Raw genomic sequence first — 10921 nt, forward strand, 5'->3', positions numbered from 1 at the left:
GACAGTGATGGGCAACCTTTGGAGCTTGGTGTGTCAAACTTCGCCAAAAAACTGAGCATAACTCGGGTAGTGTGTCACTTTGAGGAAAACACTAACTCCAAGACTCTAGTCGCAAATGTTTCATCCTCGGCATGCGGCCGCGTGTCATCAGAAATGGCTACGTGTGTCAGTGCTGACACGCGTGTCATAGGTTCGCCATCACTGCGTTAGGGTGTTAGGATTAGGGCTAGGGGATTAGTGTTAGTGTTATGGTTAGGGGGTTAAGGTTAGGGTTAGAGTGTTAGGGTTAGGGGGTTAAGCTTAGGGATAGGGTCAGGGTTAAGGTTAGGGTTAGGGGGTTAGTGTTAAGGTTTTTTTTTTTTTTAAGGTTTAAGCTTAGGGATAGGGTCAGGGTTAGGGTTAAGGTTAGGGTTAGGGGGTTAGTGTTAGGATTAGGGGGTGTTAAGGTTTAAGCTTAGGGATAGGGTTAGGGATAGGGTCAGGGTTAAGGTTAGGGGGTTAAGGTTAGGGAGAGCCTGTGCCTCCGTGTGGTGCTGAGCAGGTGCAGGCCTGGGAGAAACGGTTCAGGCCAGAGGCTTGGCCCAGAGGATGTGGAAGGGGGAAGCCAGGGGAGGGGAAGGTGAGTTCAAGGGCATGACCTGACCTGGGGTTTCAGGCAGAGGAGGCCTCAGGGTGAGGGGTCAGCAAATCTAAGGGAGGCAGCTGGACAGAGGGGGCGGCCGGGCCCGTGGCGGTGGGCACGGTCTGGGCAGCGTCCTCGGAGGATGAGACCCGGGCTGGGCTCGGGGAGACTGTCAGGGGCCCGATGGGCGGGGCGGCCCTGGAGCTGCATTTCCAGGACGCTGCTGGTGGGGGTCAGCGGTGAGCACCACGCAGAGCAGCAGCCAGGGGTTCGGCTGGGACGGGCCTGCCCCAGAGCCAGGCCAGGGCAGGGCCGGCAGGACCCGCTGCCTCTGGACGTGACCCACGCGGCACGAACCAAACGCTGGGCACAACGTGAGGACCCTGAGGGGAGCTTTTCAGAGCAAGAGGGGGGGGCGGGGGCGGGGGCTGGAGAGGGTCTGTGCCCTAGAGCAGGGCCAGGTCCTGGGAAAGGTGAAACCACCACCTCTGGCCACCAGGTGGCGCCAAAGGCCCACAGTGGGTGGTCCATGGAGGGTCCTGGAGGCCTGGGGTGGGGGTACGGGGAGCTCTGTGTGAGCATATAATCTGGGCAACCCCCCGAGCCTGGGTGCCTCCTACCATGTACCCATGTGCTCTGGGTCCTCCAAGGGCACCCACCAGCCTGGGGCGGGCAGGCAGGCCTGGCCACCCACGTCCCCCTGCTGCCCCGTCCTGAGCTGCGGGCCTGGTGCAGCCCAGCTGGGCCTGGCTGAAGGTCTGCGAAGGCCCTGCTTGCTGCTGGCTGGCTCCATGGGCGCCAGGTTGCCCCAACCTCCCCACTGCGCAGGCGTGCTGATCTGCGCGCCCCCCCCCCCCCCCCCCCCCGTGCCCACTGTGCTGGGGCCTGGAGCCCCCTCCTCAGGCAGAGCCTTTCCGCTCCAGCTCGACCCCCCTGGGGAAGCCGGCCCCAGGGCCAGTGGGGAAGAAGCTTCAACTGGGCAGAGGGGCCCCGCCCTGCACCCCTCAGCCGGCCGCCCTGGCCCCGCCGCCCTGGCCCAGCACAGAGGGTGCGTTTTTACTGTGAAAGCCGGGACAGGCCGGCAGCCTGGGAGAGGCCAGGCCGGGCGGGGGACACGGAGCTTGGGCCCAGGGTGTGTGGTTGGGGACAGTGGTGCCCCCAGAGGGCGGGGCACGCCCAGGGCCCCTCTTCCGCCTCCAGGGCACCTGCTGGGGAGGCCCCTCCTGTGGATGGAGGCTTTCCGGTCGCCCTTCAGCTTCTCACTCCGAAGGGCAGAGGGCCGAGGCCGCCTGCTCCTCTGTGGGCCCCCAGGCCCGAGCCCCCTGGGGCCGCTGGGAGGGGCCTCAGCTCGGAGGCCTCCATCTGCCTCACCTGTGCCCAGGCCCTGCCAGCTCTGTGGGGACGATGCCAGCTGCCAGAGGAGCCCTGGTCTGACTCACCCGGGCAGGAGGGAGGCCGTGGCCTCGGCCCGCACTCGGCAGCTGCTGTCACTTCCCCTCACCATCCCACGAGACGTGCTGCTCCCCGACCGGGTGCGCCCGGGTGCCCAGGGCCACAGGGGTCACCGTGTGACGGCGAGGGGCACGCCTTCCCCTTCCCTCCCCGTCCCCGTCACGCCAAGGCCTCTGGAGGCCACGCGATGCCGACTCAGGCCTGTCCACGGCAAGGTGGGGTCAGCCCCCGCCAGGCGCCCACAGCCAGGCAGCCACCAGCCAGGGCAGCGATGGGGCTGAGCCTGTGGCCGGCGGGACGGGGCTGGCATTCTGCCCCCAGTGGTTGCGGGCGGGGGGGGGGGGGGGGGGCACTAGTTCCTTTCTGAGGTGTTGCTCAGGCTGAGCTCCGAGCAGAGTGGAGGCGGGAACCTGGAGCCCCAGGGAGGCTGAGGAAGTGAGGGCTGCCCGGGGGCGGGGGCAGGGGATGCCCCAGCCAGCGGCTCAGCACCCCTCCAGCCGGGACCGCCCCTCCAGCAGGGACCCGTCATCGGGGTGCGTCATCGGGGTGCGCTGGAATGCAGCCTGCCCAGAGACCAGACCGGGAGGCCAGGGTCTGGGGCCAGCTTGGCCTCGGGGTTCGAGCCTTCACCACCCAGCTGCCTGGCCCTGGGCATCGCCCGCTCCAAGCCTCAGCTTCCCCATCTGCAAAGCGTGGCCAGGCGGTGGCCTCTGTGGTGGCTGTGAAGGCAGGTCCAGGCCCCGGCGAGTCCCTTCTCTCCTCGCCTCCCCCCTGCGAGCGCGAAGGGCGAGTGACAGGACCCCAGAGCACTGCCCGAGAGGCACCTTTATTCACAGCAAGGACGTCACCATAGCAACCACACTGCGATTCCCTGAGAACGGTCCCTCATTGTCCGCCTTCCTAGCTGCGTCGTTGCAGGAAGAAAAGCGGAAGACAGAACCCGCGGCCAGGTGCGCCCGGGGCCGACGGGAGGTCAGCGCCGGACATAAAACTCGGATGCTTCCAGCTTCGACCACAGAGACGACCCCGAGTGTGGCTTCTGCTCTTTCTGATCCACAGAAACGACAAGATCACACCCTCCCCCGTTCCCCGAGAACAAGACAAGGACACCCCACTTTTTACAGCCCCCCCGTTAGAAACAAGCACAGTAAAAAATACTGTCACAACATTTACAGAACCGCCCACTGTGGGCGACGGGCCTCTACTTGGGAGAGGAGATACGCTCAGCTCTGCCCCCCAATCCGGGAGACAAAGGCAAGACCTCTGAGGGGGCTCGGGGCGGGGGGCCCCACGGCCACGGGGCTTCACAGGCTGCTGGGCAGGGCCAGAGCTCAGTGGGGGGAGGGGACCAGGCCACTGTCCCCTAAAACCCAGCTTCCGTCCAGGGCTCCGTTGTCCTGGGGGCTCCGGGACAGGTGCCCGGGCACAGGGCCTCCGCCGGGCAGGGCAGCCCTGCCCCCTTTCTGCCCAATGGACCCCCCCCAGAGCCACACAGGACCGCCCTCACCGTGGCCGCTGCCGGCCCACTCCCCCCGGCCTGGGCTAGGAGCCCCTGGCCCTCGGGGCGCGGGGCCGGCTGGGGCACGGGTGCCGCTCCTTCGCCGAGCAGAGCAGAGCTGCCAGCAGCCTGCGACCAGTGGGCACACGCACACTCACGGAGGCACAGCCCTCGCCGCCTCAAACGCCGAGGCCAGGGCGGCCCAACAGGGGTCCCCGGGCCCTTTGGGTACCAGGGCGCCCGGGGACGGGGTCTCAGCCGCGGCTGCTAGAAGACGGCGGTGCGGGGACACCAGGGTGTGTCGGGGTACAGGCGGCAGTGGATGGAGCGGAACCTGCGGGGACAGAGTGGGGGGGCTGGTCTGCGTGGGGTGGGGGTCCCACAGCACCAGGGGCCCCCTGTGCCCTAGCAGGGGGCCTGGGGCACTTGAGGTCCAGCCCGCCTCCCCCGGAGCCCCCGGGGACTCGAGGTCAGCCTCGCCCCACCGGCCTCGGTCTCCCCACCTGGAAGGGTCGGCCTCCACGGAGAAGGGGCCCTTAATGTGGACGGCGTTCCGCTTGTTCTCGAACGTGCCGTAGCTCAGCGTGACCTGCGGGGAGAGGGCGGGGTAGTGCGGGCGGGGACACCCCGCCTTGGCCCCGGGCTGGCCACGTGGCCCTGACCAGGAGACGGCCTAGCCTGCTGCCCGCCTCGGGCCAAGAAGGAAGGGGATGAGCCAGGTGGAGCCCCCGCTCTGCGCACCCCAGGAATGAGGGCCGAGGCGCTGTGAGCGAGGGGAGCCCCCGCTCTGCGCACCCCAGGAATGAGGGCCGAGTGCTGTGAGCGAGGGGAGACCCCGCGTGCAGGACAAGGCCCGAAAGGCCCGGAGTGGGGTGTCGGGCTGAAGACAAACACGGGGAGAGTGGACAGGGGGTCTGCGTGGGGCCTGCCGGGGGTGACCCGGGGGTCTGGGTGGCAGCCAGCAGGGCCCTCCGGGCCTCCCTGTGAGGGGCCCCTCCTCACGCCCCGCCGCCCGGCCCCGGTACCTGCTCGTGCAGCTCCGCGGCGGGCACCTGCTGCAGGTTCTCCAGGTGCGAGTGGAAGAGGCCGCTGCGGATGAGGCGCACGCCCAGCAGCGCCTCCACGATGTAGCCCACCGTGCAGTCGTCCGGCAGCCGGATGCGCTCGGCCGTGCTCACGAAGTGGCCCCCGCTGCGGCAGGAAGGCCGCCTGTGAGCTGAGGGGGGCCCGCCGCCCAGGGGCTCCGGGGGGAGGTGGACAAGCCCCCGGGCTGCCTGCCTGCCAGCCTCTCCCCCTCCCTGAGCCCCCCCCCACCGTGGGGCCAGCCTGCGGGCTCCGAGCGGGAGCTGCCGGCGCGGCACGGCGTCTTGCCCACGGCCCCTGCCCTGGGTGTAGCTCCCTGGTGCCTGCTGGCAGAGGTGAGAAGTGGGGGGAACCTCGCCTCAACCTGCCTGTGCCCGTGGGGTTGGGACACCTGCTGCTGGGACGATGACCCAAGCCAGGCCCGCATTGGGGGGGGGGGGGGGGGGCTCAGGACCTGGGCAGCCTGGCCTGTGCCCGAGGCACTCACCTGGCCCACGGGCTCATCTTCAGGGCCAGCCCTCGGCTGATGCAGAAGCCCGCGCCGCCCGTGGCAAACCAGAAGTGGACAGGGCGCTGCAGGACGGGGGGGGGGGGGGGGGGGCGCGTGGTGAGACCCTGCCCCGGGCTGCAGGGACCCGCAGCCTCCCCCTCGCCCCCCTCGCCCCCCTCGGCGAGTCCGGACTGGCCGCTCACCATCTTGTTCTCGCTGACCCTCTCGGTGGCCTGGATGGGCCGGTCCAGGCTGGGCTTGCCGATGTACACGTCCTGGGAGTGCGGGTAGCCGGCCAGCAGGCGCAGCAGCGCCCGCACGTTCACGTAGTTGTCGTCGTCCACGTGGCAGAACCACCTGAGGGCGGGCGGGTGGGGCAGGCCGTCAGGGAGGGGGGGGGTTTCCAGGCTGTGCAGGGGGGGAGCTGCCGGGGGAGGGGCCGGGCGGGGGGGGGGGGGTGCCTGGGGCCCCGCCAGAGGCCCGCACTCACTTCCTCCCGGATGCGAGGAAGTGGTCGTACTCCACCGCCATCTTGCAGGACAGGGCCTGGCGGCTGTGGGCGGCCGAGCAGTTGGTGTTGATCACGTTGCCTGTGGACGAGGGGAGGGCTGCAGGGCGGGCGAGCGGGCTCCGGCGGACAGCCCGGCCCGCGGTGGCCCGGCGCCTGAGGGCGGACAGGGTGGGCGGGTGGCTGTCTGTCCCGGGGCGCCTTGGGCTCCGGTAAGCTGCGCCCGCGTGGGTTCCCCGCTCAGCCCCTCCCCGTGCGGGACCCAGGCCTGGCGACCGCCCCTCCCCCTCCCCCAGCCCTGCCTGGCCGCGGCAGCCCCGCCCCTGCCCATTCAGGCGGCGTTTTCCCAGCACCGGCCACCTGTTCTCAAAGGGCCGGGAGCTGAAAGGGCCTCATCTGCATGAGAATTGGGGGGGCGAGTGGTGGGGCGGGGCGCTGGGCAAACCAGTTGAGTAAACTGCTCCTGGCCTCGCGACCTCTGGGAGGGGAGGAGGGTGGGGGACGGTCCCCTCTGGGAGTGGAGCCCCCGTGCCCCCAGGTTCAGGCTCACCCACGCGCCGGGCCAGGGCCTCGTCCTCCCCGTCGGTGAAAATGAACGTCTGGAAGGAGAAATGGGCCTTGAACGGGCGCCCGGTGTCCCCGACCCCGGCAGGGGCAGGGCTGGGCACACGGGGTCTCAGTGGCCGTGGCTGTCACGCCCACTCCCCACCCTGCTCCGGGCCTCGGTTTCCCCACGTGCACTGCCCGAGTGGAAGGAGGGCTGGGGTGTCTGCAGACCCCACCCCCACCCCCATGTCGACAGCTGGGCCCAAGGTCACCCGGCAGCTGTGCAGGCACGAGCCGGGCGGGGCGCCCCGCCCAGCCGCCAGGTAACCGGCTCCAGCGCACCTGGCGGGCACACACCCTTATTGACACAGCGCCCGCCGGGGGGGGGGGGGGGGGAGGGCGGGGGGGCGGGGGGGGGCGGGCGGAGGAGCTGGCTTTGCGAAGCCAAGTCTCAATCAGTCGAGGACAAAGGCCTCTGCTGGGCAGCTGCCAAGTCCCGCGGACAAAGGGTCCGGGAGGATGAGTCACCGCATTGTCCGCCGCTTTGTCCCGCCGCGGGCGCGGGCGCGGGGCGGGGCGCGGGCCGGCCTTAACTCGGCCGCGTTAAGCGAGAGTGGCCGCACTGCCCATTACCATACAGCTGGCCTGGTTAAGCGGCCGGGCTGGGCGCGAGGTCCGGCGGGCAGGGGCGCAGCCCTCAGGCTGGGCCTCGGGCCTGGGGGAGGGGCGGGCACACATCCCTGGCCGTGGGACCTGCGGGCAGGTCACCTCCTCTGGAGACACAGACGGTTCGTAGGGAGGAGGCGGCAAGCCGCACGCGCCCCAGCCTGCCGACCTGCGTCCCTCCCCCCCACGCCGCCCAGCATCCCGCTCTGGAGACAGGCCGGGCCGAGCCACATCAAGGGCTCACCTGTGCCAGCGGGACAGCCCCCTGCCAGGATGGAGCCTCCGAGGGGGTGGGGGCGACGGGGCGGGGCCGGAGCTGCCGGCGCCCGCCCGGGCCGGTCGGCACACGGAGGAATGTTCCCTCCTCCGCCCGCCCGCCCAGCGCGTGCCGCGGGTGCACCCAGCCTGGCTGCGTGCGGAGCCCGGGCCCAGGGGGGCTGCTCGGAGCGCAGGCAGCAGGGGACCCCCCACCTCCATGCCCGCCGGGCCCCGGTTGCCTTCTGTGTACCAACGGGTCCCGGGGAGGATCTGGCATGCGCAGGCCTGGCCCACCGTGCACACCCAGGGGCCCACCTGGGGGGCCCACCTGCACCTGGGCGGCCCAGCTCCTCCCCCAACCCCAGACCCCGTGGCCACAAGCTGGGGACCACAGGGTTAGCGCTAAGGGGGCGCCGGCTGGCTGCATCCACAGCCTCTCCACACACACAGCCCTCCTCACGGAGCCCAGCAGACGCCCCGGGGCGGCCCGCACGCACAGACACGCACCAGCCCCCCGCCTGCTCCCCGGCATCTCGGCCAGGAATGCCGTGGGAGGCTGGGCCGGCCCGTGCAGACGCCCCTGCGCTGGATTAAAAGGAAAATGCTTTCTTAATGAGATCAAGCGGGGCCTGGTCTCCCGCGCTTGCCGGTGCCCTGAAAACCGGGCCCGAGGCTACGGAGATTAAAGTCACCTTTGTGGGGAGAGCCGGCCTGCTGCTGGGAGAGCACTGGAGGGCGGGGCTGGGCGGGTAGGGGCCTCCCGTCTCCCCACATCAGAGCAGCCGGCGGAGGGACGGGCGCTGGCCTCCCCCTCCGCTCAGAGGCCGTTTCCCGCTCAACACAACGGGCACGACCAGAGCTCATGTGCCCGGAGCAGAGCGCCCTCCGAGGGGGGCACCATGGCTACCCGAGGGCACAGGCGGGAACGGAGGCCAGAGAGGGGTGCCCCAGCCCGGGGCACACCCTGGGGCAGAGGAGGTGCTAGTCCAGCCGGCCTTGCTTTCCAGGGACCTGGCGAGACACGCCGGGCCCCCTCCCCACTTCGCCGCCGCCGCCGCCGGGCAGGAGGAGGAAGAGCAGGCGGCAGGGGGGGCGCCCACAGGAAGCGGCATTGTTCCTGGAGCCGCGATTCAAAGAAACACAGGATGCCAGGCTCTCCCCCACCATTGTGGCCGCTGCCACCGCCGCGCAGGCCCACTCCTGGGAGGAGCGAGCGAGGACCCTGTGGGCCAAAGGCCCAGCCCCTCACCCTGGACGGCAAGGCCCGGCACCGTGTGGCCCCTGCTGCCTGGACACCCCCCCCCCCCCGCACCCGTCACTGCCATTGCTGGGCGGTTCTCACACCCGCCGTGCTTGTGCTTATGGTGCCTGGACGGCCCTTTCTGGGCACTTCCGCTCGGTCCGCTCAAAGGGCACCTCCTCCAGGAAGTCCCCCTGCCCCTCACGTGGGTCAGCTGCCCACTCTCAGACTCACACACCCTCTTGGGGTTTCCCCCACCGCAGCCCTGACTTCCTCCCTTCTCCCCCTCAGCCAGGGTCTGAGTCACCCTGCCCGGGCAGAGGCCGACCCTCTGCTGACAGGAACTGATGCCAGGGGGCAGGTCGGGCCCTTCCTGGGTGGGGTCAGCGGCAGGATGGAAGCGCAGCCCGACATCTGGGTGGGCGTGCGCCCCCTCCCTGCCTCTGAGAGCCCGCTGGGTCGGTGCCCAGGCGGCCTGCCTCTCTAACAAAGCCCTGGAAGGCGAGGCTTCCCATTTCAGGGACGAGGAGACTGAGGCTCGGCGAGGCTCTGGCCCAAGATCCCTCAGCTCTGCTGGGACGGGAACCCGAGACCCTTCCGGTGCAGAGAGCGCCCGACGTCCACGACGGAGGCGCTGAGGGCTGGCGGCAGCCCAGAGAGGCTGAGCAGGGGGCCAGAGGTCACACAGCAGGAGGCGGCGCGGGGAGGGGCGGGCTCAGGGACGCAGCCCGGCCAGGACTGTCAGTCAGAGCCATGGGGGGGCCGGGACCCTCATCGCCAGGCAACCTGAGTGGCCAGCGCGGCGGTTCCCATGGAGGCAGAGCGGCACACAAGAGGCCGGGCCGTCCTCGCTGAGAAAGGGGCTTTGTTACCTTGCCCAAGCGGCCGGCGTGAGAGCCGCCCCGCGCTGGGAATCCTAACGGCCCAGCCGCCAGACAAAACCCGCGCCCGCCGCCCGCAGCCCCCTCCCGCGGCCGCGGCGCCTCTGGGAAAGACGCTGTGTTCCCAGGAGCGGCCGCGGGCTCCCCAGGCCCCCCCCCAGGCCGGGACCGGACAAGACCCTGGCCCCTCGCGCTTGTCATGACCTCAGCAGGCCCCGACCCAAAGCTGGACTCAGGGGCCGGAGAGCCTTGGGCCTGGAGGGCTGAGGCAGGGACGAAGAGCGAGGGGTGTTCTCTGAGCCCCACCCCGGCCAAGGACCCCTCGCCCTCACCCCAAATGCCCAGCCAGTCCCCTGCCTGGGCCCCCCCCGGCTGCCCCCGCCCGCCCGCCCGCCTTCTGCAGCCTGGAGGCAGGTTTCCAGCGTGGGGCGTGTCAGCGTGTGTAGGAAGTGGGTGTTCGGTGTGGAGCATTAAACACGGGCCCAGCTCCAGGCTCCTGCACAGCGGAGGGGGTCTCAGCACCCCCAAACCCAGGGCTCCTTCTTCAGAGATGGACTCCCCGGGGCGCCACACCACCCGCTCGTTATCCTCAGGAGTGACTTGCCCCCCATCCCATAGCAACAGCCCGGGGAGGGGAGACCTGCCCCGTGCCCAGGAGGTCCCCCACTCCACCTCTAAGAAAAGTGTCTCCCCAGGAAAGTGGGGCCCAGGGTGGATGCCCCAGGCAGCATCTGGGGACAGTAACGCCCTGGGAATGCACCCCAATGTCCGGGGGCAAGAGCATCCCAGGGCACCAAGCGCCAGCCCTGGCGGCGGGTGCAGGGTCTGCGCGGCACCCTGGGCTCCGGGGGTCGGCCGCGGGTGGGGTGCCGCGGCCCGGGAGAGCGGTGCCGCCAGGCAGACGGGGCGGGCAGGGGCTGGACCGGCGGGGCGGCCCGCACACGTCCCCAGGCGCGGGGCTCACCATCTCCTTGTGGCGCGAGATCCAGGTCTCCAGCAGCAGGTCGAGGCGCGCGCGGTGGAACTTCTTGGTGGTCTTCACGGCGATGAACACGTCGTGGGGCGCGAGCGGCTCCGCCTGGGGCCGCGGGTGGCCGTCGGCGGGACGGGCGGCGCCCCCGGGCGGCGGGCCCGCGTCCCTGCGCGCGCGGGTGAGCCGGCTGAAGTACTCGGACAGGCTGTGCACCTCGCGGGCCAGCGCCCCGGGCGCCGCCGCCGCCTCCAGCCCCGGCGCCGGGGCCGCCCCCGCGGGGCCCGCCAGGCTGCGCAGCGCGCGCCGGCCGCGCTCGGCGGGCGGCGGGGGCGGCGGGGGGTCGGCCGTGAGCACCAGCAGGCAGGCGAGCAGCGCTCCCGCCAGGGCCAGCAGCAGGCGGCGGCCGCAGCGCTTGAGCATCGTGGGGTGCGCGCCGCCCCACACACCGCGCCGAGCGCCCGGGTCCCGCAGCGCGTCCTGCGGCGCCCCGCCCGCGCCCCGCGCCCTTAAAGCCTCCGGCCTGGCCCCGCCCCCGGGGCGGGCCTTCCGCGAGGCCACGCCCTCGCCACGCGCTCACTGGCTCCCGGGGCGGGGCCTCGCGCGAATGGCCCCCGGACCCTGCCGCGCCCACGTGGGGCCGCGGCGGGGGTCTGGGAACCGCGCGGAGGGCGCCCCAGCCCCGCCTCTGCGCTCCGGTGCACGCC

General features: G+C 71.1%; 1 protein-coding gene across 1 annotated transcript; it reads right to left on the reverse strand.

Moving 5' to 3' along the window:
• Positions 1 to 2887: 2887 nt before the first annotated feature.
• LFNG (LFNG O-fucosylpeptide 3-beta-N-acetylglucosaminyltransferase) lies at positions 2888 to 10686 on the reverse strand. Its single transcript, XM_054717052.1, has 8 exons — positions 10209 to 10686; positions 6204 to 6252; positions 5636 to 5735; positions 5349 to 5502; positions 5143 to 5228; positions 4598 to 4763; positions 4076 to 4161; positions 2888 to 3906 (listed from the first exon to the last, which is right to left on the reverse strand). Exons 1-8 carry the CDS (start codon positions 10635 to 10637, stop codon positions 3840 to 3842), a joined length of 1137 nt encoding a protein of 378 aa, XP_054573027.1. The 5' UTR covers positions 10638 to 10686; the 3' UTR covers positions 2888 to 3839.
• Between the last annotated feature and the right edge of the window lie 235 nt (positions 10687 to 10921).

This window comes from Eptesicus fuscus, chromosome 6 (genome assembly GCF_027574615.1).
Source record: "Eptesicus fuscus isolate TK198812 chromosome 6, DD_ASM_mEF_20220401, whole genome shotgun sequence".
NCBI lineage: Eukaryota > Metazoa > Chordata > Mammalia > Chiroptera > Vespertilionidae > Eptesicus > Eptesicus fuscus.